The 26982-nt window shown below is 50.1% G+C and overlaps 1 protein-coding gene across 2 annotated transcripts in view; it reads left to right on the top strand.

The window, feature by feature from the left end:
• Positions 1-447: 447 nt before the first annotated feature.
• LOC311207710 (uncharacterized protein) overlaps positions 448-26982 on the top strand; it is a 50734-nt gene continuing 24199 nt past the window's right edge. For both annotated transcript variants that reach the window (XM_084283915.1, XM_084283914.1), the window contains exons 1-3: positions 448-724; positions 16006-16081; positions 17177-17667. In XM_084283915.1, the coding sequence (XP_084140041.1) occupies positions 656-724; positions 16006-16081; positions 17177-17667 (636 nt within the window). In that variant the 5' untranslated portion in view covers positions 448-655. The remainder of the gene's footprint in view (positions 725-16005; positions 16082-17176; positions 17668-26982) is intronic.

The following is a 26982-nucleotide window of genomic DNA, read 5'->3' as shown; positions in this document are numbered from 1 at the left end:
AGCGGCTGGTGCAGGAGAAGAGGCCGTGGTGGTGGCGGCTTCCACCTGAGCACCCAGTGCTGTGCCTCAGACCTGGGGGATCAGTGAGGTGTGCGGGACCCTCTGTGGGTCCCCCTGCTCAGGCAGGGCCACCTCCAGCGGCTCCCTCGGGGCAGCCCTTGGCAGCGCTCCCCCCCTCACAGCACCGCGGCGGTCCCCGCTGTCCGGAGGCTCCCCCCGTGGCTCCGGGCGACCCCCACGGCCTCTTAGACCCCTTCTCCATCCCCTCCTTTCCCCTCCCGGGGGGCCGGGGCTCCTTTAAGCGGAGGCCCGGCCCCGGCAGCGCCGCGGCCCGCCCCGGCCGCCCAAGGGGCGCCGCGGCCCCGCTGCGGGCAGAGCGCGGGGCGGCCGCGGCCGTGCGGGGCCGGGGGGTGCGGGCGGAGGGAGGGGGGGGGGGCTGCCGTGAGCGGCCCCGGCGGCTCCTCAGGAGGCGTGGAGGGAAAAACCACCCCCCTTAAAAAAAAGAGGGAAGTTTGGTGTTTATTTATTATTATTATTATTAAGGTGTTGGGAAGGGGGGGCCTCGCCCGCGCCCCCCCCCACTCCCACTCCCCAACCCCCAGCCCAGCCGCTCGGTGCGTGCGTGTGCCGAAGCCCCCCCCGGCGGCTCTGTACCATGCTGAAGGTCCTCACCGAAAAGCTCAGGAGCCAGACTCTGAACGAAATCCAGCCCTTCCAGCTGAAGGTAAGCTCTCTTCTGCATCGGACAGGTCCCGGGCGCCGGGGCTGGCAGCAGCTCCCTGCCTCCTGCTGTGAAGTCGTCCCCCCCCCCCCGAGCCTGCTCCAGCAGCTGATACAGGTAGAAGGCAGGTAAAGGCAAATGCATGTGGCATTTCTCACTCTACAAGTGTTTGCTTTTAACGGGGTGAGCCTTTAGCAGCGGAGGCAACTGCGTGGCTCTCCAGGTAGCTTTTTGTGCTGTACCTGAACCCCCTGTGCTGGGTGCTGGGCACAAGGTTTGCCTGCAGTGCCTTTCGGCTCAGTATTTGCATTGCTCTCCCTTCTGGTCCAGGAGGCTGCAATCTGAGCTGAAGTTTGCCGGCTGGCCCCGTGCGTTCACCCGTGGCTTTCCCAACTCTGCTTATGTCCTTGTTTAGCATTTAGACAGCAAGCTGGGATCATGGATCCGGGATAAAGAATATCCGAACCTTTCCTGCTAAATGCATGGAGGAATTTCTGAACCGTATGTGAGGGGGGCAAACATGGAGTCACAATGAGCTCTGTTACAAAAGGTTGCCAGGTTTGATTCAGCAAAAGTGCTGAGAATCGAGGGGTACCCCCTCAAATCAGCAAAGTTACTTTGGACCCGCATCAGTGCTTGCTGGAAGTGTAGTGCCTGGCCCCACATCCAAGCAGGGATGTGGGAAAAGTGGCAGCCCTCGTTGCCTGGGATGGGGGCTGGGGCTCCATATACCAGGCTATGGTGGAGCCTTTTGTATGTGTTACACAGAGGCGGATTGCAGCGCGTCTGCACTTCTGCACGGTCGCTCTGGACAGGCTGATGGCAACTTTGTTAGGAAGGGTGCTGATGTTGCCTCAATTTTCTGTGCCCGCGTACTTCTTCCAGAAGATCCTATCCCTCCCAGGGAAGGAAGATTTAGATCTCATTGTTGGAAATAAAATAGATGTTGCTTTGTGGTGAACGGATTCAGTGCAGAACACCTCTGTGCAGGCGCAGTGGGGGATTTCTTTTGAATGCTGTGTTTCTGGGGCTTGTGGCTGGGGTCACCACCTTTAACTGAATTGTTTCTCTTGGCTCCGCAAGTTGTGAAACCATGAGATGCTCTGGAAGGAGCTCTCAGGGACACATAGAGCCTTCAGGATGCTTGGGGGCACTCAGGGAAACCCACGGGAGTGGGTATCTGCAGCCATTTTGTTCTCATTGGTGCCAAGGTTTTGTGCTGGAAACAGGTGGTCCGCATTTTTGCAGGCTCAGCTGAGAAGACAGACCTAAGCTTGTGCTGTCACTTGCAAGCAAGCCTAATGTCTAGCCCATCAGGCTGCCCTGCAGCCTGCCGTGGGGAGTGGTACAACGACTGGTATACATGCATGCGGGCAGAAAGCCAGACTTTCAAACCCTGGGTTTATGTGTGTTTTGTAGGCCTTTGGGGACCCTGTGCAGCTGCCTGGTCTTATTTGAGCCTCGTACCAGCATACTAATCACTTAACGGAGCACGCAAAGCTCTCTCGTAGGTGTTGGGCCTGATCTCTTTGCAGGTGTGGACGTGGGAGAGGTGCCACAAGCGGTGAGCTTCCCGTGGCTGCGCTGTGCGTGGAGCCCGCAGTGAGTCGGGGTGTGCTGCACCATCTCTGCCCTGCCCTCGGATGTGTGCGGGGCTGCCAGGCGCAGGCTGGGCTCGTGTCCTCTCAACTGCCTCATCCTCAGCTGTGGCTGAGGTCTGTGCAGGTGTGCGCGTATTTTGGCATGCATGGTATGTGCCTTGTTTAAAAGGTCCCATCCTGCTGTCACTGAAACTGGGTGAAAAGTTAGGTGTGAGCGTAACATCACGTCTGCAGTAGTGTAATGGAGAATGAGCAGCTAGTTTGGGTTGGGTATGTACTAATCTCCATCTACCCCCGAAACCAAGAGCTTGCTGAGCTTTAAAAGCAGCGTGGTTAGCAGCTGTTCTCCTTCATTACCCACTTGCTTTTGCACTTTATGACCTTTGTTGGAAGTTCCCAAATTCAAGGGAAAACAAACTGCTGTTGTGTTTCAGGCTTGCAACAGCACTGCAATCAGGCAAAGTCCTGGGAGACCGTCCTTGGGTAAATTGTCAACTCATTTTTGTCAACTTGGGAGATCTGACTGGCCTTGGGTTGGCATCCAAGCTTTGGGAACCTTTTCGGGATGAAATGTCTGCCCGCTCTGAAGATCTCATTTTGGTACCGTGTTGAAATTGAACTGAATTGATCACGTGTGCCTGTGATGGGTCTTTCTAGTCTTCACCCCCTCGCAGAAGATGAGCGGTTGCCATTGCTTCAAGTAAGCGAATCCAGGATGCTTTGGAGTGATAGTAATGGACTTTCCTCCTTTTTTTTTTTTTTTTTTTTTCTTAATTAATATCTATGTGAGTGGGAGCCTTATGTCTCAGCCTGTTGTTCTACCTCTTGCTTCCACAGTCTGGTGTTACTTGCTAGAGATTAGGCCAGATTTGGGAACCTTCAATTTCTGTCTGGCTGTTAGAAATCGAGTGCCAGCAGCAGATGTGAACGTACAGGTTAGGGGTTATCTCTGATAACAGGTGGCATCTGGATCTTCCCAGCAGGCTTTGTGGGACAGGGGAGAGGAGTGAGGAAAGGAGGCTGTGCCATACGGTAGCGACGTGCTGCAAATAAGGACAGTGAGAGAGGCCTCAAGACCTGAATTTTTGGCTGGTTTTCCAGTATTAAGCCTATTATTTTTTTTATTATTTTCTTTCATAGCTTTGGACTGGTAGCCCTTCTTGAAGTACAAGTCAAAGTGTTTGGGGTGGCTTTTAAAATGTGTGTCCTGGGGTTGCAGTTCGAGATGGAGGCCTGATACTGGGCCCTCAGAAGTGCTCTCCAGCCGACTCAGTGAGCTGTCTACAAAAAAAACACCTCGTTCATCCCCACAACCTGGGGCAGGGGGTTCTCAGACAAGTGCTTTTCTTCCAAATCCCTCCTCGACTCTTGTGTCCCCGTGCAGTTGTGTAGTGGATCAAGTGTAGGTGTCTGTTTTGTAAGCTTTGCTTGCAAGCAAGCTCCTTGGGGCAGGGAGCATCTGGTTGGAACAAGTCTGCACATTGCCAGTCAAGCTAAGCCCTTAATTAGTGGCCTTAGGTGTTATCAGAATGAAACAGTTGGATTGTGGTGTATAAAATTAACTGGCTGCAACACGCAGCTTAAGAGAGCTCAGTGCTTTAAGGGTGGCAATTTCATTCCGGCTCCGCTGTCAACACAAACAACTTCGGAGGCGATGCGACTGGTGGGTGCTTTCATCCATTGAAGTTGCCGAATTACTTGTGCATCGGGCACACTCCTCTATGGCCGGGGTTAGAGCTGCTTGGGACACGTTTGTCATTTGCTTAATGTCGATCAGCGAAATGCAGTCACGTGTGGGTCTGTCCTGGTGACAGCAGAGCGTTCTCTGCCGTGTAATTCCAGCCCTGCACTTGCTCAAAAGGGAAGTGCGAGGCACTAACAAAGGCACCGCGGCTGCTTTCCCCATGTACCCTCGGAGCCAGTAGGCAGCGATGGGGACCAGCAGTTCATGGCAGGTATTTCTGCAGGCAGCTCTGGGACTGGCTCAGGCTGGCCGGCCCTGAGGAGCCACTGGGAATCGTCCCGATCCCGTGTGAAAGGGGTTCAGTCGGCCGTGCACAGTGAGCCTCGGGCTTGCAGACAGCAGCTTGTGAGTGACTGTCCCAGCGGTAGCTGGTTCCTCTGCAGAGCAAGAGGGCTAAAAAACTTCACCTTTTCCTTCTCAGATCGAAAAGGGGCAAAGTAGCATCTTTATGTTGACGCACAGTGGGTAGACGCTCAAGGATTTGTTTAAGGGCTCGGGCTTTGTATGAATGAGGGCAGATTAATTTCCTTCTTTCTTTGGGCTGGCTGCCTGTCATGTGCTCGGCCAGACACTGCTCTTCAGCCTGGCTGAAGACAGCTTGGCGCAGGGAAAACTTAGCTTCATCAGTCCCCCGTGGTGCGTGAAGCTGTTCTCCCCTTTGCGGGTTTTCAGTGCATCCCGCTGAACAGGTTCGTTGCTGTAGGACTGTTTTACACCAAAGCTTTACCATTCCTCCTACTAACACCTGGTAACAGTGATAATTCAGAACTAAAACGGTGTTAGTGAGTTAAAAATGCTAGGGTACGTACTTAGCTGTGGCAGAATAGAGCAGCGAATCCCAGCCTCTCAGAAAGCTTAAGTTTCTGAGACCTCTGCCTGAGGCCTTGTAAAATAATAGGTCTTCAATACTTTCTCCTCACTTCTGAGTTCTGAATTTTCAAGGTTTGTTGTCTTCTCTGTGCAGTCATCCAGCACCGATAATCTTCTGTAATGACTTAATTCCAGAGAGTGATGCTTCAGAAAAATATTAGATCTTACAGATACAGCATAAGGGAAGCTTCTTTGGGATAGCTCAGCTGGCCTCGTTTATGACTTATTTATTTGAACCTAGCCTATAGTTTCATATACAATCCCCTCTACTGTCACAAAGAAATCTAATTTTTCCTCTTTTTCCACAATTCTTGGTTTTATTTGAATGAAAAATTCAATTCTCAAAATGTAATCTTACATGTTTAACTTTTGCTCTTCGGTGCAAACAGATTAATCCATCTTACTTCGCTGGACAGTGCCGTTCTACTTAATTTTCTGCTCTTGTGCATTGTCTCACAGCTCCTGAATTTATGTTGCACTGTTTGGGATGTTTTCTCAAGCAGAAATATGGCTTATATTTGAAGTGAAAATAGGAAGCAGACCTAGGTAATCAGTTTTTTTTTTTTTTTTTTTTATGGCTTTTGCGAAGCAGTGGGTTTATGTTTTTTTGTTTGTTTGTTTTTTAGGTGCAAAGCTTACATCCACTTAGGACATCTCTGTGGAGTTGGCTGTAGTGTGCCAGTCTGGCCAGCTTCTCTGGCTGTTCCTGGAGCGTGTCTGGGGTCACAGAAGTGTTACCGGGCTGCCTCGGTATGGGAACCAAGGGCTGCGTTCCCTTTTCAGTGGGAAATGCGCTCCCACCCACAGCGTAGGCAGCGCCAGCCCTTTCTACCCCCAGGCATTTATCTGGAGCCCCCCGTTCCGTGGGATTGGGGTTGCTGGGTGACCCGACCCGTCCTAGCAACCAGCACCACAGGTATGTGTGCACTGGGGGCTGGTTTCTTCCCCAGTAACTCTTGTAGGTGGCTGTGGGCAGATCCCACTCATCCTCTCAGCCCTGTTGGGCAGCGCAGCCAGCCGCGATGGTTTCGAGTAGGCACCAGCACCACCCACAAGTGCTCAGTGTGAACACCCAGGCGAGGGTTTAGAGAAAAGCCAATTAGTCGTGACCTTTATCTGTGCAGAAAGCATTCCCTGTGAGGTATGGGCTCTGCTGTGACACAGCCTGCCTCCCCTGTGGCCCAGGCCTGGAGGTAAAGGATGGGTGGCCGCATCTGACCTGTGTGGAGGTATTTTTGTGCCAGCCCAGGCCTGCCCGAGCTGTAGGGATGTGGCACACAGGTGAAGCACAGCTCGTGGAAGTCTGGTTTCCTCTGGATCAGCTTGGGGTGGACAGCTCAGGGTGCCTCTGGGCATTTCTCTGCCCTCTCGCTGTGTTCTTCGTGCTTCCCAGACCCGTGGTGACCTCTTACCTGCTTTGAGGTGGCCTGGCAGAATGGGACTGTTGCCCCACAGTCCCCTTGCCTGGTGTGGGTACGGCATGTGAGGAGCTCACATCGTAGCCTCTCCAGTCTGGCCTTGATAGCCTGATGGGGAGTGAAATACTGTGGGCACAGAGAAAGCTCCTGGTGGGCAGCCAGCCACCATCCAGGCTTGCTGTAGAAGCAGAGTCCTGCTGCAAAACCCCTTCAGTATGCCCAGGTTTGGGATGCAGTGCTGGGAACAGGGATCGACGCCTGTTCTCCGCTGGAATGCATCTTCCAAGGGGAGGTGTCCTCCAGGCTTGGTGGACTGCAGGGCTGTGGCTTGTGTTCCTCAGCAAGCTGCCTTCATATGGGACTAAGATGACTGGGGTCAGAGCTAGAAACACCTCTGAGGAAAAGAGTAACCAGTGCATGAGCCAAAGAGCTGTAAGAAGGTTTTAATTAGTAATGGCCCCCATTTTTGGCACGGATGAGGCTTGTTGCCTGGCTGCAAGGCAGATGGTCCTTATCTGAATTTAGACTTCTGAAAGGGCCTAAGATACCTGGATAAAGTACACCCAAGTACCCCAGCATTCATGCATATCCCCAGTGAGAATAGACAGGCCTTGGTTTCTGACATTTCCAGAGAACAAACTGTATTGATTGGCCCTGGGTAGCTGATTAATCAGTTTGACTGGGCTACAAGCCTGGTTTTTGAGCCCCTAGTTTCAAGGAGAGCCCGGAACTCAAGTTGCTAATGGCATAAGGGCCCCTCCTCTCCTTTTGTTCAGAAATGGGTCTTACCCTACTTCTTCCTAATGGGGTCATGCTGTTTCTCTAATGCAGGTGCTTTGTATTTGTTTTAAACCAATGTGCTTACTTCTTGGAGGTTACCCTCAGAGGTTATAATCTGCCGTGTTCTGCATGGGTATGATGAGAAGAAAACTGCCTTTGATTGAAAGGGGAATTTCCTGCGTGAGGAAAGCTGACCAGTGGTCAGCTCGCTGCTCCTCTTAGCTGAGAGGGTGTCTAGATATAAGCTGGGAAAAATACAAAGTAATCTTCCCATGTCCTGTTACCCAGTTATTGTGCACAAAGCCAAATGGTTGTTCCAGACAGTTGTCTGCAGCCAGCCTGTTTGTGTACGTTTTATTTATTTATTTCATTCCAAAGAGTTGGTTCTTCAGAAGAAATGAAGAAAGTTGTGTGGCCAAAGGGTAATTAACAGGGGAGAGCAGCGGTATTTGGTGTAGAACGTATGAAGTGACATAATTTAGAGGCTTAAAAGTCAACTGCTCCTGTGTGCATGTACATATAGTGTTTTTCGTAGGAACTGCTTTATTCTGGCTCTGACAGATCACAGTTCTTGGCAAACCCTTGACTGGCATTTTGCAACACTACGTGTTGCTGAAGGATAACCTGATATTTGTTTTGAAGCTGCTGCTTATTGATGCAATTTTGTACCTTCTGGCTCATACATCGGAAGAGTAAACAATAAAATCCTGTATTTGTGCCACTCATCTGTAGCCCAGCCTTCCATGTGCTGGATGAAGAGACCACCACCTTTGGCCAGATCATCCCAAGTGGGAACCACTGGGAATCCCTTCATGCCTATCGGGAACGGATCTGGTACACACAGGGAAAAATTTTGCATTGTCCTGCACCTTCCTTTAAAGACATTTGACCAGTTGGATCTTGAGGGATGGTCCTATGTTACTGGCCTGCTCTGTGGTGAAACAGAGCAAGCCTGGTGTAAATCCACGGAGATGAAACAACTTGTGTCTGCGTGCACTCAGAAGGGTTAATGTGGGATTTCTAGAGGCCGAGAAGCCTGAAACGTCTTGTGTGCTCCAAATGCATTTTCCAGCCTGACTGTAAGGCATTGTTCCTTGTGTTTGCAAATCTGGCTAACGCAGTGCTTTATGGCTGAGCAGAGGTGAATGTCAAGCGAGGTCTCCCAACACAAGCAGCCTCCCCTCAGCTAGCGAAGTATCTCATGGCAATTGCAGTTGCCCTCTCCGGGTCTTGAGGGAATGGAAAAACTGTTACCAGATGTGGTGTTTGTGCCAGCTCCTGTCCTCCCCTCATGTCCCAGGGAGCTGTCAGCCCACAATACGTCGTCTTGCTGTCGGTCCATGCGTGGAGTGGAGGTCCAGCAGCAAATGGGCTGGAAATCGCGGATGGAGCTAAGTCACCCTGTGGTCCTGCAGGGTGGGGGAGGCCCCTAACCTAATGAAGGTGGAGCTGCAGTCTTTAATCCTTCAGGCTCCTCCTTGTCTTTCTGGCTGCTGTGCTCTGTGGTGTCAACACTGCTGAATTACACCGCTCCCGTGGGATGGGAGCCAGGGCAGTGCTGGGGCTCGGTGCTGGGAGCTGTCGGGAGCTGACCTTCCTGCTAGGGGGTCCCTGCAGCACGGCTGTGCTGGAGGTTGCTGCTGCTTTCTGCCACGTGCTCCTGACACTTGATTTTGGCATTGCTTGCTTTGCTAGTCCCATTCTGAACTATGCGTGTGAAATGCTGTCTCCGTGCGTGGTGTGCGAAAGGTAGCAGGTGGATCCTAGTCCTCCAGGAGAATCCTTGAAGCTTGGATATGATTTAGGAGTTCTATAAGATTTGGGGTGTTTTGGGTACTTTTTGTTTTCTGCCTAGGGGGCTTTTAAAAGTATTTTTAATTGCCAGCAATCCTTTTTGTGTCCTCTCACCACGCAGGTTCTGCTGGTGGGAGCAGCATGTGCGTATATCAGTGGTGTCTGTGTTGGTGGCCTCCGCTGGGTGGATCTGGGCTTGTTCTAGTCTCTTTGCACATACTGACTCTTGGAGGCTTATCTTGAGTGGAACTTAAAAGGGTCATCTTGGTTGTGCTGCTCTGACACTATTCAGGAAGAGCTTCTGGAAACGTCCCCGTGGTGGATGTGGAGTTGCCAAGAGCTGATGGAAAAGGCTATCGCTGCGGTTCACCTGATCCATGTGTGTAAGACCCGACCCCGATCTGTTGTGAACCAGCAGGGCCCAACTGGAGACGTTGGCTGAATTCAGCTCCCTGTGACCACGGAGCATCAGACGTGTGCTGTTCCTGGTGACTTATGGAGCCCACGGCTTCACACACCGTGTGCTCTTTGGTGCTCTGTGCTCTGCTTCTCCGGGGCCATGGTGGAGCACTGGGACTTGCTGCTGGTCTGTGAAAGCCCCCGAGGTTGTTGTCTTTAGCCATCCCCTGCAAAATGACCTCAGCTTAGTGCTGGGAAGCAGAGGGGGAGGTTCAGAAGTGGATGTTGCAGGTGCTGACAGCTGTATGAGAGCTGATGTGGGGCAGCTGAGGCAGTGCAGGGCCTGGCATGAGCTGTGTAAGCCCTGCATTTTCGTCCCTTAAAATCCGGGTAACCCCACTTCAGCCTGTTCTTCTGGAAATCAAGTTCAGTCGTTGTTTGAGAGAACAGAAGCTCGGTTCCCATGTTCGGTGGTTAATTATTCTCCCCACTTGCCTCCTGAGAGTTACCAATCGCTCTGTCCCCACACCTGCTGGTGTCTGTATAAGGTAAGCATTCAGAATAAAAACTCCTCTATTTGCAACCTGCGGTCTCTGGAGTGACTCTGCCTCCCTCCCTCACATCTGGGAAACCACTGAAGGTGAAGCAGGCTCTAGGCAGGAGGCAATATCTGACTGTGCTCACAGCTTTCCTGCAGAAACAGGGATGGCTTTGCTGCCTTTGGTGTGGGACAGGCCTGGAAAATATGGCATTGGGAAGTGCTGTGTCCCACCAGCTGCTCTGTCAGGCAGGACGGCGCTCAAGGGTAAGGAACCCTGGGTCTGAATCCCAGCCATTTGCTAGGAAATGGCTGAAGAAGTTTGGAGGCAGAGCTATTATAGAAAAATTAAAAAGGAAAATAATAGTAATAGAAAAAAGATTGCTAGAAGGATTTTCCAAAGCCAGGCTGTTATGGTTGGAAACCCAGCTGTTGAAGGACCCCAGCTGTAAAATCCACATGCAGTTAGGGCAGTCATATTTCACTTGTGGATGTTTGAAGGCTGAGCTGTGCCTTTCCCCTAATCTCTAACTCCACTGCTTTCCTTTAGGAGAGAGGAAGCATTGCAGCTTGGTTTGCTGGCATTAAGCGGTCCTTGTAATGCTGAGTATCTCAGAAATAAAAATTAAAGGAGAGCTTGGAAGATAAAGCAAGTTAGATGTTAATTTTGAAGGTCTGTTTGACTCACTCCTTCCCTCTTCCTCGTGTTGTTCCCTGGCTTGTAACTGCCTTCCAGCATCTCCTAGTCTCGTTTTCCCACCCTCTAATTCAGAGTTTCTCCCGTGCTGTAACTGGAAGGATGGCACCTCCCTCAATTCAAGATCAGGCAGCGTCCCATGGCAACTGCTGCAATTGTTGACGTGGAAAAATAACAGCGGGGATGTTTAGTAAAATGTTTTTAACTAAATTCGAGTGGGACGGCTGTGTCTGTGGCAGCTGCTCTGTAGGTAGTGTGGTGGGGAGAAGGTGAGTGAGTACTGAGTGCTGGCTTCATTTCTTCAAGCCGAAGTGTGAAGAAATGGAAACTGGTTCCCCAGAGCAGAAGTAGTCTTTGAGCTCATCATCCCTTTCTGCTGCTGTGCCAGGAGCCGGTGACTGAGACCAACTCAGCAAGGTCTCTTGGCAGGGTGCGTGGATGGGGCTTGGCTTCGCTGCAGAGCTTCCCTGGGGTGCTCCAGGGAACGAACCTGTGCAGCAAGCGGCCTCGTGTGCGGTAGCACAAGCAGCATTGGCCTCCCCCGAGGTGAACTCCCTGCCTCCTCCCAGGGAGGGATTGGGAAGGATGGCCTCCAGCCTGCGTGCCTCTGTGATTCATGCTGCAAGGAGGGGAACCCAGCTGCTGCTTTGGCTGGTGGAGGGAAAGCCCTTGGTCATGGAAGAGCAGGATTTTTGTGTCAGAACAGGCTGCAGTCAGCACAGGGAAGAGCTTCTCCGTCTTCCCCAGCAGCAAGAAAACATCCTTGCCCAAATATTGTCCCATCCGGACCCTTGCTCACAGAAATGGCTGGGCAAACCCTTCTACACTCACTCCGTGTGCCCCGAGGTGTGCTGCCCTGCTCATGGATGCTCGTCTGCAGGCTTCCAGCCCTTCAGGTTGCGAGCAGCGAGCTGTGTGTTTGTCTTGCCTGCTCTTTGTGCTGCAGCCTCCGCTGTGCCACACCGCCCCGCTGGTGTGGTTTGGGATGGTGCAGCCCATCCTGGTGGGAAAGGTTGGTTCCACCTTGGAAGTGAGAGTGCCTTTCCTTTTGGGAGCTCCTAGATTATCCTCATGGAATTACGTCTGATCGTATGACAGCGAGTTAATTCCTCTTCCTTAAGCAAAGCCCAGGAGGAACTGCAGTTTAACAGGATGTTTTCTTTACTGTACAAATACAACAGGATTTCAGCCCTAAGGCTGACCGGGCCTTTTAGGGCCGGGGCGATTCTGGCTGCAGCTAGTTACCATTACTCATCTGACAAGCAGTAATGTGGAGGAGACAAAGATTTTTCTGTCTCTAGCTGCTCCTTACGCCTGCTTGTTTGTCTTTTATGTTAAATCTCCCTCTAAATTACAAGCTTTACGCTCATTTCTCCTTAAATACCGTCTGGCTACGCCACATGAGCCCATCTCTGCACACTGGGGGTTGGTGTGATACCAAGTGCACGGGGCAGTAACCTCAGTGAAGGACCCGGCCGTAAGGCTGAGATCCTCGTTGGCAGGAGGCTGAACTTCAGATTCGACACATTTCCAGAAGGAAGACTGGAGGGTGGATGGGCACCCACGCTTGTTTCTTGGCTCATTTTGTGCCGTGGCTTGTAAACACTCAGATGTCCATGTGAATTGGCGATTTTCTGCTCTTCAATTGTGGGCGTTGAAGTACAGAGCGTGCTGGGTACGGTCGTGGGCAGCCTGCTCTTGCTGATCCAGCGTGATCGGGGCTGAATTAGAGGATTTCAAGAGGTCCCTTCCAATCTAAACAGTGCTGCGAACAAATTGTGATCTAGTGGGATCTCTGACGTGAAGATCAAGTTCTTTTCTTTGATCCCAGCGTTCTGAGTCAGTGCGGCAAACAAGGCTGTGCTGTCCAGGACAGAAGTACAGCTGTGGCTAACCCAGGATGGAGAGCTTTCCAGGCAAGCTGGAGGCCATAACACAGCACCCCTGTGTTTACTGGAGTACTTCTGAAGAGACAAAAGTTTTGCTGTCAAAACCTAGGAAGAATAACAGAGAGACCATTTATCTCCAACTTGTCAGAGCATCGATCTTTGGCTCTCTGTACCTTTTATAGTTCCTGCATTTTTTTGCTATCTGTACAAATGTCCAGTCTTTTCTTGCTCTTCCTTTAATCTTTGCCTGTGTGGCATGTGATGGCGAAGAGTTTTGTGTGTCCAATTTGAACTTGGTGACATTCGTGTTTGTCTGCTACGAACAGAGGGGTTCCCTGTTAGGCTTGGAACGTGGGAGCTCGGATCTCATACGTGGGAGCTTGTGGAGGCTGGAAGACTTCATTTCCCAAAGCCAGGATGTAACTTGTGGAAAGATTTTCTAATGAAAGGGTAACTTAACAATGCTAAAATAGGAAGCCTTGCTAAAAGACTTGTGGGGAGGATGGTATTTCTGGTTGGAGGATGCAAGGACGAAGCAGGAGGGTATTTGCATGCATGTAACCCACACAGAATCAGAAGTGAGAGGACTTTGGAAAGGCAGCGCAGGTCATGGGACATCAGAGGCAGTGTGACTTCTGAGTCTTGTCATCTTTTTATTTCATTCATGCATAAGCTCCACAGCTGCTGGATTTTAGGGCTCTTTTGCAGTTACCTGTGATGTGTATAATGAAAACCAATGGGTATTCCAGCACAAGGGTATAATAAACCAGTAGGAATAAGGAAAGAAGTCTGAGTGCCATGAGAAATGTGCTATAGGTGTGATGTTCTTCTGCGAGAAAAGGTGGGTGCCAGGAGGAGTGGCTGAATAGATGCCTCTAATTGCATTGCTTCTGAGAAGCACTTGATATGTTGCTCATAAGCACCCACTCTGGTAACCAACTGTGGCTTGCTTTTTTCCATGGCTACCCTCAAGAGGTTGATTAGCAAGCTTGTGGGAGCCCCCTTTTTCCGTGCAGCCTTTTGTATTGTCCTACCACCTTAATTTCTTCGCTGTATATGGTGAGACCAAATCCACAGACTTGGTTTCTTCTTGTTTGTAAGAGGGTTTCTCTTCCCAAGGCAATTCAGAGGGATTTAGTTTTGGGCTGCCTGTGTGACTGGGGAGAACTTGGCGAAGACTAATTATCCATGATGAGATCGGGGCCAGCTAAATTGCACTTGTACGGGAAGGGGCCAGCTGCATTGCACTTGTACGGAAAAGATTGGGTGTTTTGGAAGCCCAGGACCGGCAGACACACAGACCTTCAAAACATCAATCGTTGACTTAAATCCAGCTCCTATTTTAATTCTTTCAAGCCAGCGACGCTGTGCAGTAGCTCTCTGACCTGCACGTGCCAGGTGTCACTGCCTCTTTCTGGGGAGCAATGCCACGCCGTGTGTCGGCATTTACACAGTGCAAAACCCAGAGCTGGGAGGTTTCCCATGTAGAGACCTTAAACCTCCCTGAAAATCCTGCGGTGTCCAAATGCTGCTCTTGTTGTTTTGTTTTCACGTGGAAGCAAGCCACAAACTGAGGTCAGTACCTTTCAAGCTAGAGTCGGAGCCTGAGCTTTTGCACTGAAGATGAGGCCACTGTCCAGTAGCCAGCACTGTGGCACCTCAGTGTCAGCTGCCCCGTGAGCTACCACGGCACAGACAGGGTATTATACCTGTTCTGGGGACAGCTACAGGTCTGTTAGTTTGGCAGTGCTCCTCAGCACCAGCTGCATTTGTTAAATAACACGTGTGTGAGTACAGACAAGAAAATTGTAGTTGCAGAAGAAAAACCACCCCTGTGTTGACTTCAAGAATAATAGAAATGGGGGTAATTCATAAATCACCCATTTGTGATTTGACAACTTGAAAAGTCACTTAAAGACCAGCAAGGTGGGAAAATATTTTCTGGCTTCTTAAAGGGCAATGTAAATGTGGAAGGGTGTAAGGTAGCTCTTAAAAAAAAAACAAAAGTGGCAACAGACTTCTTCAGGGGTTTAACAAAAAACAACCCTGGAGGATGGTGACAAAGTAGGTGGGTTGACTTCATGGTGCCCAATTTAGTGTCAGTCAGTGTTCTTCTGCTGTTCCTGCTATTTCTCTGCATCGGCTGTACATCAGTCACAGGCACCCAGGTAAGCATAGCTGCTCTTTTGGGTGTCTGGGGGGTGAAGCACTCCAAGGATGTTTCCCTAGGAACAGTGGTGGAGAGGAAATGGGTCCCTATCAGTGTGATGGTTGCTTGCTGCCTCACCTTCTATAAAAGTCAAGTACAGCACATCAAACACATTTAAAATGGAAGCACAGTGTGTACTCTTTTGAAACCTATTGCTACTGGATATTGTTGTGGGCAAATAGCTTTGTCCGAGTCTTGCAAGTTAAGAATAATGGGGATGTTTGTTGTTTTTCTGGATAAAAAGGCGTAGGGGATAATAAAGCTCATCTTGCAGTGATCATGTTATTCCAGAACTGTCTCTTGTAAATGCTTCTTCTGAAGTATTGCATTTTCCTTCAACTCACTTGGTTTTGGCACTGCCAGAGCCACACAGTGAGCTGCGTAGCTCAGAGGTTGGGTCTGGTGTAATAACTTCCAGGTATGCTGCATGCAGCAGAACAAAAGTCACTTGAGGAACAAGGTAGGTAGGGTTTCCTCTATGTAGAGCCATCTCCTGCTGAGTTTCTGATCCAATCTGCAAAAACTTACATTCAGGTCTCTCAGCCCTTCTCGAGAGGTAGCTACTGAGTTGAGTTACTGGTAGGAAGTGTTTAGAGTAAGCGGTATTTGGGTATGCAGTAAGTGGCGTGCTCATGGCCATTGGCTGACCCAACGCAAATGTTTCTGAAAATCCCTGACAGACAACATCCACGAGGTGCCATTTCTCTTGGAGCAAATATTTAATGGCGTTCATTGGGACTGTAAGAACTGATGGTAGCAGGGAGAGCATAATGTTGGTCACACACTTTTATTTCTATGACATCCTTCAGTCATGCTGTAGGAAAGCAAGATGTCTGTTCTTTGGTGGGTTACGTGTGCGTCTTCAAGGGGGAAATGTGGGTGCATAGATGAGATGGCAAGAGTTAACATGCCGCATCCATATGGGTGCCTTGCACGATGATAGTGCTGGTGACAGGATGTCTTTTTATTTTCTTCCGAGGGGGGTTTGGAGATTCGGTTGCCCACGTGATGTGGATGTGGTAGGCCGTGGTGGTTATGAGCTGGGTATCTGGGGAGCCGGGAGCAGGGCGCGTTCGTTGTGCTTGGGAAAGAGTTGGTGGTGCGGCGAGGTGGAAACAGCGGTAGGCTGCGTGTTTGGTGTTGCTGCCAGTAAGAGGATGTGATGGGAGCTTGAGGTTGGGAGATGAGGATGTGCACGCAGGGAGGTGCTGTGGCTGGGTGCGTGCGGTTAGGTGGGGGGACGCCTGCAGGATACGAGAGGGGCAGGAGGGGGAAGTGGATCGGGCAGCAGCAGGGCGATGCTGAGTGTTCACAATGAAGCCTTTTCTTTCTCCTTGCCCCCTAGATCTCCTACCCCCCAAGTGATGAGGACAGCGACGACTCTGAGGGAGAGAACCAGGAACTTGTTCAGATCGACAGAGGTAAAGGGACAAGATAGGAGGGTCCTGGGATGCTACAGCTGAAGTGCATTTTGCTTTTTGCTTGGGTTCTTGCAAGTACCTCCTTCACAGTCCCCACTGTACCCCAACCAGATACATTAAGTCAGGCACCTTGAAGTTTTTAGGACTTCTCAGGGAGAAGCTGATGGAATCAGACGCTGCAGTCACACTTTTCCTACCAGAGAGAGAGATCATTAACCACATGTTAAGCCACCAGTACTGCAGATACGGGGCAATCAAGCTCTCCAGTCAGGTCACCAGCAGAGCTGGGAGTACAAATGTATTTTCTGTTGCATGCTTGTGTATCTGCATCATCTTCGTTCAAAGCTTCATCTTCCTTGTCAGTTCTGGTCTTGACCTTTTCCCCATTCCCCTGGACTCGCTTGTCTAATTAGCGCCCTTCCTCCCTCCTGTACCACGGGTATTGGGTAGCTCTGTTGTTGAATCTAGCTGGGGATCTTTGACAGAAGGGAGGTTTCAGACATGGTATGAAGCAGATTAGAGCTGTGGATGAAATCTGTAGTAAACGTACCTGCTGAGTTATGCTACGTTTTTGCTGCTTGTACGTGCTGTGAGTTTTATCACAGTTTATCACAAGTTCAGGTGGGTCTTATGCAAGGGCAGGAGAAGTCAGATTCCTGACCCGTAGGGCATGTCCTGTCAAAATTCAAAGTCCTGCTTAACGTACTTACTCCAGAAAGAGTTGAGCAGAACAGGTAAAGCAATCCCAGGTTATGGCTGAAGGCAGGCTCTTTTGTATGTCAAGCTTTGTAATAAGAAGAGGACTTTTGTCTCCAGAAACCAGATCTCTCCAATTTGAGCTACGTGAGTGCTGCTGGTAGTAATACAACTTACATGCTTCCTCTGCCTTACTTAAAGTAATTTAACAAAGATCTGGAAACTTTCAGGGGGGGGAGCATTCAGCAGGGACACTTCTTATGTGGAAGAAAATGTGGAAAACAGCGCAGAAGCTTGCTTGGAAGGAAGTAAAGAAAATGGGTCAGGAGAAGTCAGGCCTGGTTCACGCCATGGGATGCAGATACACTCTGTCATTGCCCTCTCTCTTCTTCCCACCAGAGAGAAGACGGAACTGTACCTTGACCCCTCTGGCCACCAACCAGCTCCAGAACCAGGAGAACCCATGCTGCAAGGTGCGGGCCCTCTTCCATGCCAGCCTGGACCGCCACAGCTCAGAGGAGGAGCTGGAGCGCATCAACCGGGAGTTTGCTGCTGAGAAGAGAAAGTGGTCCCAGGTCAGCAGGCTCGCCTGCTGCAGTGACAGCAACAACACCTCCTCCAGCGACGAAGAAGTGAAGAACTTGTGCGCCATGTCCTTCCGGCCGGTGGCGGAGCAGGCTGATGGGCTGCATGCCAGCCCCAGCCCCGTGCTGTTCAGTGCCTCCCCTCCCAAAAGACTCCAGCCCCTGGTGCGGAGCACGGCCTCTAGACCTTTAATCTTCACGAGCGTTGGGGCGGGCCTTGAGCAAGTCATGCCGTGTAAGAGACATCGGCAGGGATACGGGGATAAGGTCCGCAGGCCCAGTCTTGACCTGGAAAAAATGCAGCAGGTAAGGCAGAGCTTGACAGGAGGAAAGCAGCATCGCTTGAGAGAAGCGAAGATGGAAAAGCGTTACGGAGGCAGGGTTCAGTAAATTCAGAGGATTGCTTCTTGTGTTCATGGCTTCAGAGGTGTAATTGGTGCTCTTGCTACAGCTGAGCTGTCCTCTTGCTACTCATTAGGAGTGCAGCACCCATAGTGTCCAGCTTATCGTGTGACACAGGACCAAAATCACTGGAGATTGCTTTGGGCAGGTTACTTTTGCTGCCATGAGCTGACCTGTACCACTTAACTCCAAAATGAACTAATTGCTCAGGGGCAATCTGTGTAAAGAAATACCTGAGTGGTGAAAGTAAATGCGGATTTCATTCCTAATGTTCCTAACACGCTCTGCTGAGGGAGGTACACAGGGCATGCCTGGTACAGGGGGGTGGGCTGGCCTGGGCAGTGCTCATCTGGTGCTGCTCTTTCGGGAGGTGTTGCTGCAGAGTTAGTATTGCAGCTTGCTCTTCATTATTAGTTTTCCTTCTTGCACTGGTAGAGCATCAGCTTGGAAGAGTAGCTGCAAACATCTGCTGCCCCTGGTAAACTGCAGTAATTTAAAGACAGTTATTTTCAGCTCAGTTTCCTCTCATTAGGGAGGAATTTTGCTGCCTTTGGTTGGATGTACTAGTTTTACCACCATTAAGGGTGCCTCCTTTAAGATGGACCCACTTAAAAAGAAAGGGCTAGGTATTGCTTTCCCAAGGTCTATAAGACCCCTGCGTTCCCTCGTTACGTAGCTGCCTGTTCTCAGTCCTGCTGGCAGCATGCACACTGTGAATACACACCACACAATTCTGTTTTCAGTGCAGTTTTCCTCATCGCCCTCTCATACCTTCTTGCCAAGTCTCTGCTCCCAGAACATTGAAAAGGCCCAGTCTTGCATTTCACATCACCCAGATCTGCCACAGATACTGACAGACTTTAATTAGGCCCTCATTCTAACGAGAGGAGACAAAGAAGCTGAAGAGCCTGTGCCCAGCCTGTTTTTCAGAGTGCGTGTGAGTAAATGGAGAAGTTTTTCTTTCTGCCCAGGTGCTTTCTCTGACTTGGATGCTGGGCATAGCATCTACCTGCTCTGCCCTTCGTCCCCTTCGGCAGTGTCTTTGGGAGTGTGCTGGCAAGGGCAAACTGAGCAGGTTAGAGGCTGACTTGAATAATCCTTCCAAACCGTTGTGGTTTTTCTGGGAAACCTTGTAAGGATGACTCGCTCTCTGGTTTGTTGTCTAACCTCTGTGATTCTGAGTTAATTGTAGCAATGTTTTGCTTTTTTTTTTTTTTTTTTTCTGAAAGAAGTTAAAATCTAGTCTTTCTCTCTTTAATAGCATTTTTATTGTAGATGTCATTTCCACTTCTAGGATGTGGAATCCCTGTTTTAAATAAAGGATATTAAGCTAATGGCTTTTGGTGTTAGAAATGTACTTTTTTTTTGGGGGGGGAGAAAAAAATGGAGAACCCATGGGAGAACCCACGTAAAGTGAGATGCAGCCTGAATTTGGTAACAGTCTGATTATTTGTATTGGTTTTATCTTTTAAAATTGATTAATTTTCAGCTGGTGTGATCCTGAGGCTTTATGATTCTAGATCAAGGAAGAAATACAAAGTCTCATTCACTGCATGTCTTTGCTTGCCACCTGTGCTTGTTTTTGCTGTGAAAATAATGAGAGAAGCGTTGTAGATTCAGACTTCTGCTGACTTGCTTCTCAAGACAGGGATGTGAAATCTGTTTTTGGTTTTGAGTTCTGCCACAGAACCCTTCTGTGAAACTGGGCAAGTCTTGCTCAGTATCTCTACTCCCCACCTGTGAAGCAGGAGCAGGACGTTTCTTTCATGGTCTGTCTTCGTGCTCCGACAAAAATGCCTCTTCTGAGCTGCCTGGGCAGCATGTGGCTTTTAGTCATGAAAACAATGCAAATGAGCAACGATAACACTAACGGACTGCTCTGAGGCTCCATCTGGGCCCCGAGCATCAGGCTGTGCTTTGTGATTTGTATCCTTGCTGTCTCATGTGCTTGCCCACAAGAATACAGCTGATAACATTGATCAGATAGAGACCTTCCTGAGCAGCAGATGTGGTCGCTGCTCTCCTCCCTGAGCCTTACTTTGCATTCCTGTGGCTCCGTGGAGCTGGCAGATTACACGGTATCAGGCGAGATGAATGAGTTTTAGAAGCAAGTAAGCTCTCAGATGAGGAGATACTTTTGTGCACGTGCTGGGGCTGCATGAGGGCAATTGCCAGGCTTGTTTCCCACCCTGGCTGGTCAGCTGGCCGCTCAGCCTCTTCCCTACTGAGGCCGAGCGAGGGGAATTCAATGCGTGCTTTTCTTCACTTCTCCAAAGGACTGGAAAATTAGCTTAGGAGCCTTTTTTTCTTTCCCTTAATTGGGCTGAAACGCCCTGGCTCGTGCGGACACCCGTGGTGCTGCAGTGAATGCCCTCTCCCAGCTGCCCCTTGGTCGTGGTCCTTGGATGGCAACCTCATTACACGCAGGCCCTGCTGCCAGCCACTTGCTGTTTAATGAAGGCCGTGTGTGTCCCAGGGAGACTGGCACCCTGCTAACGTGGGCAGATCTGGCTTATTTCGGGCAGTGCTGATTCACGGGGTCGAGGAGAGCAGGGAAATCCTTCAAGGCCTGAGGTGGAGGCACCAGGGTGCACGGGGGTGGGCAGAGGTGTGAGGAGGTCCAGGGTATGGCAAAGGCTACTTGGAGCTGCTGAGCTTGTTCCAGGGGATGAGATTAATTGTTCTTGACATGCTGGGTGAGGGGATAGAAAGGAAGCAAAGGGCCTCTCCTCCTGTGCCATTTAGCATGGCTTGCTGGAGCTCCTTTGACTTTCCAAGCAGGTGAAAATAGATCTCGGTGCAGCGTGCGCAGGGAGGGGAGATCATAATCTAAGGAGGGCAGCTTTGGGTTGGCAGGAAGAGAAACCGAAGTTGTCCTCATTTCTCCGTGGGCAGGGTGCTGGTAGGGAAAACATCGCTTTAAAATACAAAGCAGAGTCTGCATACCTGGGTGCGTTATGCTAGGAAAGGATTAAGTAGCCCTGAGCAAGTGAAACTCTTCTGTTATGATTTAACTGCATGTGTGAGTAGATAATATCAAGCATCCATTGTCTAATGGAGGCTTAATGCATCGTTTAAAATGCTTTGAGACCCTAGGATGAAAAGGGCCAGCACAGAAGAGAACATACCCTGTACTAGCACATGGATTTGTCACTGCAGACGCTGTACTCTTCTGGTAGGTGAACAGTTTCAGTGCTTGATGGGTGATGGAAACTTTGTCTTGGCTGTGTCCGGTGGCCTGGGGCAGTGTGAGCTCTGATCAGGGCTTAGCTGTAATACCAAGCCCAACAGTCCTTCTGCTGGGTGCTTGAACATCAGCATTTTGGTTGGACTGGGCCTGGCAGGGTGACCAGCACCAAAAGCTTGCTTTCAGCGTGATACTGGTCACACAGAGGCTGCAGGAAAGCAGGCTGCGGGCTGTCATCCCACCAGGGAGAGCAAGGAGCAGCATGTGAGCCCTGGTACTTGGGCTTCGGGCTGGTAACGCATCCAGGGTGAAATTTCAGCTCCTTAGCACAGCTGGGCTTTGCCCTTGCCTGCCTCTCGGGGACTTGACAAATAGCTTCCAGACAGGGAACGTGTGAGCTCGTGAGTCCTTTTCACCTCTTGGCCTCCCGTTTGAATCCAGCCCTTGTCAGTTACTGCAAATTGTTATCATCTGTTCGCTCTCCTGAGCTCCCCTCTCTGCGCTCGGGGGATGCCGGAAAACCCACTGCTGGCACTGCTGATGCTTTCGTCTCTGCTGAAGCAACGTGGTAAGGAAACTGTTGCAGAAACAGCTTGCGCCATTACAGGGTGAGAAATCTAGCTTCTGGTAACCTCCTGCAAGTTTGCTTTTACTTTTTACTCCCCAAAATGCTCAGCAGCAGCCATTCCTACAGCACCAAAGCCCCTGTCCGTCTCACCCCTGCCAGTATTTGGTGAGGAAGTAGCCTGTGAAACAAATGCTGTGCTGCAAGGCCATCCCAGCACGGGAAGGTCTGCGGACAAAAAAAAAAAAGCATCAGCCTGTTCTAGGGTGTAGTGCTGTGGCAGGCGTCTCTGGGACTGGGGATGTGTACCACAACGGGCAGCGGGCACAGCGGGGGTGCCTCGTCCTGCGCCTGTTTGAAGGAGGCGAGGAGATGTTCTCTGCTGTGTTGACGTCTGTTGTAAGGATGCTTTGGCTCAGTGCCCCCCAGCTGACGTCTGCTTTGCTGATGAAGGCATCTGCAGTCCAATGCCTACAGAAGGGAAGGAAGGAAGGGTGCCTGCTGAGAACACCCTGCTCTGGGAGGCAAGGGGAAGGCATGGGGAACCCCACCCTGCCTGGAGGAGGTGACTGTGCCTCTGCCAGGCAGCAGATATCTTTGTCACTTGCTGTGCATCCCCAAGTGTGCTCTGGATGGTTAATTCTATCTAATCCCTGTAAAAACACGCTGTAATGGAAGTGCCAGTGTGCTGCCAGGGCTGGATGAATCAGAGTAGAGAGTAACTCAGGTAGAGTTTAGCCTAGCTGCTTCCTGGAGAAGGTAATAGTTTTCTTTCCTTTCCCGAAGGAGGTGAGTGATGTCTTCACTTCACTGATGGTAAGGCTGAAGTTCACCAGCTGCCATGGTGGCTGCTTCTAAATGCCAGGGGCAAGCCAGGTAGGCTAACCCAGCCCTACTCTGAAGCTTTCATCATGAAGAGACCTCCGGAGGTCTCTTGTCCAACTTCCCTGCTCCAGCAGGGCCACCTAGAGCCAGTTGTCCAGGACCATGTCCAGACAGCTTTGGAATATCTCCCAGGAAGACTGAACGACCTCTCTGGTTAACCTGTTTCAGTGCTTTGTCACCCTCATAAATGCTTTCTGATGTTCACCCATGTTTCATTTTGAACTCATTGCTTTTTGTCCTGTCACTGTGCACCACTGAGAAGAGCCTGGCTCCATCTCCTTTGTACACTTCAGAATTTGTAGGTGTTGGTAAGATCCTACCTGAGTCGTCTCCATGCTAAACAGTCCCAGCTATCTCCACCTTTCTCCGTAGGACTTCTCTCCAGCTCCCTAATCATCTTCGAGGCCCTTCATGTTTCAGGTGTGCTGCTAGCAGACTCCCATTCTGATCACACATTTCTCCTTGGACATCTTCCATCACTGTGTCAGCCCAGGCAGTGTGTTGGCTTGTCCATTTCTAGGGCCAAGCATTGCTGCTGTTCTCCCTTAATCCCTTCCTTGTTTTGCCTGAGTGCTTTTTTGATCTGGTTTTGCAACATGTGCAAAGGGGCAACAGTTCGAGAGGGAGCTGGACGAATAAACCAGTGTGGGAGTGCTTCTGTCTGGAAATATTCATCTAGCTCTTCTTCCTTAGATATCTTGCCATGTCACTTCACCACCTCTTCCTGGAAGTCAGCATGCTGGTGAATATGGCTATCTGGACTATCACAGGGCCTAGGTGCTACCTGGGCTGCGTCCAAGCATGAGCCAGGGGCAAGAACATCTGTTGAAACATCTGAAACCTGGTTTCTGGAGGTGCTGCTCTGGATCTTGAAAGAGAATGTGGTGACTGGATCGGTCAGAGTGATGTGGAGCGTGGTAGAGAGCTTGGGTGAGGCAACAGAGGAAAGGAAAGGAAATGAGATGTGGCTGCAGTCTGGGAAAATGTACTGAAGAGAGATCTGAGGGAGAGGAGGATAGGAATGGGTAGAAACAACTATAGTGTCTTTTCTTTGTGTTCAGGTTCCCAAAGGGACAATAATAGCACCTGGCACCAGAGGCAGTAAATTATGAGCCCAAGGTTAAAGCCAGTGGCTTACCGTTTAGATTGGCAGCCTTGCTGGCTACCTTCCCAACCCTGCTGTCTTTCTTTTTTCTCTAAGCTCTAAAGCTTGGTAAGAAGGTATTAGGCTAGAGCTGTTTCTTTGGCTGCAGACCAGGGAGAGATCAAATGGGCATATGGGCGCCACTGGCATGTGTCCTTGGGATGTGACCAAGGGAGATGTTCTGGGTGATGCTGGTGATGCTCATGTGAGGCCTCAGCCACCGGTGTAGGTCTGGAGGGAGCAAACGGGGCCAAGGGAGCCTGTGCTGGGCCATCCTAGGGTAACTGGAAGAGGTGCACTAGCTCAGCAAGTGAAGAGCAGGCAGTGTTTCCTTACTAAGATGAACCTGAACACATCACCTCTGAGCAAAAAAAACAAAACAAGCAAAACCAGAAGGTGCCTCCATCTGAGAGTGGCCGCCAGAATTTCTGCTCGTGAATGGACCCTGACTGCAGCAGCAACACCGCGGGTCAAAATGGGGTTTGAGGTGGGGTGAGAACGGGCTCGGGGTTGGATACCCGAGGGTGGCCATCCTCTTGGTGTGTCTCTGTGCTGTCTCTCGCGTGTTGCCTGCCACAGGCCCTTTTTGAAGAAGGTTTTCCAAAGGATGTTTTGTTCCTTGTTTTGACACAGTACAGTGCAGAAGGAGAATGCTGGCGCGCTCTCCCTCCTTCTCTCTCTCTGAATTCAGCCCAAGTAGCCTGAAGGGCCTGGCAGATTAAGAAGTTTTGCTGCAACCTGTTTATACTTTTCAGCAAGACCAGTTAATAGCTGTTGCCTGTCAGCGAAGGTCAGGACCTCCTCTACAGCGCTGTCTTAGAACAGAGCGGGATTATCCTCCTCTCCCTCGTCCTCGGTGTGGCTGGGCTAGAAGGAGTGCCTGGGCTGGGTCCCATCGTGGCTGCTTTGTTGGCCCGATACCTCTCCCTCCCCGCTCCTCCCTCAGCATGTGGCTCATTGTGATACAAATATCTCATCAGTGCCTGGGGAGGGAAGGAGTTCACAGGCGGCTCTGCCATATGCTGCAACTGCCTGTGCTGTGTTTGGGCTGCGGGTGAATGGATCTCTCCTCAGGCGTGACAAGATACATCTCTGGCCTGTGGCAACAACCTCCGAAAGGGAGGAAGCCTTACAGTTAACTTCTTGAGGGGATTGAGGAGATTGGGAGGGGTAAACAGCTCTTGGGAGCCAATTCCTGGTGTTGTCCAGAGAGTGTGTGGCGGTGGGGTCAGCTTTCTGACCACTGTCCTTTGTTACATAGATTGAGAAACAGAAAGGAGTAGAAGAAATGGGTTAGGCCTTTTCCTTTGTTCCTCCCCAGCTGTCACAACTAAGTGTTGAATACCAACGTAGGCACTTACACCAGTGACCAGGCAGCACCCACAAGGTGACAGGGACTGCTACTGCTTCAAAAGCAGCCTGCAAGAGGCTTGTTCAAAGCCCTACACGAAAGTTATGCTAGCAAGACATGGAAAAGCAAGATCTTATTTTTCCCTGGCACTGCGTAGCCCTATATCCCCGAAGTTAGGCCACTTTCCTCATCCAGCTCATCTTGGCGTTGGTGTTGGAGAGGTGGTGATGCAGGTGTGCAGCTCACCCTGCCATCTCCTGGTGGGGCCTGCGAGTGGGAGGGAGGTGGTGGTGGTGTGGGTTTGGACACGGCAGAAACAGAGCGGTCTTGTGATGGCACAGATTAACTGATAACACCAGGCTGTTGTGCTCGGTTTTTGCTACCACAGACCAAAAGCAGGCAGCTTGACCTGGAGCATGTTTGAGACGCAAAACCACAGCAGCCATTAGCGTTCAGTGGCTAAGCTTTTGAGGCCAAGTGTGTGACTAGAGCAAACACTCTAAGAAATACTGTTTTTTGAGAAGAGCTTTGGTGTGATAAAATAGCCAGCCTGGCTGTCAGCAACACAGCTGTCCTTGGCGTGGGCTGGGGTTGAGCTCCGATTTTCTGCCTTAACTCTGAATAGCCTCTCTATTGTTGGCTGACATGAGAACCGTGCTGCTGGGCTCTGCTCTGCCTTTCTGTAAGCCTGTTGATGTCGCGGGGAGTTTTGGGCATTGGTCCACAGCTCATCTCGCGGGAGGAGGCACTCAACGGAGCCATCTACTTCTCATGTAAATGGAAAGAGTGTTAAACCAGGGCGGGTACACCTCTGAAACTCTCTGCCCTTCTCCAGAGTTGTGTTCCTAAATGCAAGGTTTGAAAAACATACGTGTCCTGGGGACCACAAGTGAATTAAAACAGCACAAATTAAGATAACTGAAATAACCCCTATCAAGTTTTCTGGTTTTCCTCACTGAAAATGATCCTTTTCAATCTTCAGTTGGACTTAGCTTGCTCATTTAAAAAAACTTTCCATAGTAATGACTTCGCAAAGCTCAGGATTCTCCGGAGTGTTAGAAACGTAATGTAAATGAGAAGTCTGTGGTCATGTCTGTGCTAGGACAGAAAATTTATTTTTGTTTCTAAAAGTATGCCTGTGTTTTAAAATCCTCCCATAGCCTTGCCAGGTATAATTTCACCTTAAGTTTTATCGTGGAAAAACTAGGTTGAGCAATTATACAGAGGATGAAACCCTGAGTTATTTCACAAGTCACTTTGCGAGTGCTGTAGGCATGCTTGTTTTTGACAATGTAGATAAGTCTTCTGCCTACCTGTGGAGAGTTCAGAAATTGCCTATCTTGCGTGTTGCTTCACAGGCTCGTCAGACACTCCTATGGGCTCTGGCATGATGGGGCGTGGGGGTAACACAATTAAGAAATGAGGAACAGTTCAACAAAGCCTTTTCCAAAATCCAATGCTAGGGAATCCGTATGGTTTCTAGTATAAGTATCCCTAAAGCAGAGCCAGTCAGATGCGTGGTTTTCTTACTGCCCTAAGTCTGTACTTGTTACCTTACAGGGGATGGAGTTTGCAGCTGGGGAAACCACCACAGGTCAGCAAACGCTGCTGGGTTTGTTCAGGAAAGGCTGCTGCTGTTTGTACAGGAAAGACAGACGAGCCTCACACAAGAACGTGGTGTACCTGCTTAGGTGATAAGGCTCTGTGCTGAGCGGACCTTAATGAAAGTCTTGAAACCTAAGCTGCGGTGCTTTGTTCAGAGCTCTGGCTGAAGTAGCATGGTGGCAGTGGTACATGCATTTTCATTCTGGTTCGGAATTTGATGCGCTGTAAAATGAAGCTCTTAACTTGTTGTTTTCAACTTAATATAATTTCCTCTTGTTCCCTGAGTGGCATGTCCAGCTCTGTTACTTCCTGAGTGTCATTAGAGGAATGATGAATTGTGAGCAGTGGAAGTGGTGCTCTTAGAGAATATACTTTGATCAAAGAGAGATACTTGTAGCATGGCATCTTTTTAGTATTCTTGTATCTCTCCTTTTTATACCTAATGTTCTTCTCAAATCTGTGACTGCTACAGTAATGTGAGA

The sequence above is a fragment of the Netta rufina genome (genome assembly GCF_964035555.1).
Source record: "Netta rufina genome assembly, chromosome: 3".
NCBI classification, from domain to species: Eukaryota; Metazoa; Chordata; class Aves; order Anseriformes; family Anatidae; genus Netta; species Netta rufina.
The sequence above is the reverse complement of the archived record's forward strand: the minus strand, read 5'-3'. Positions and strand labels throughout refer to the sequence as shown.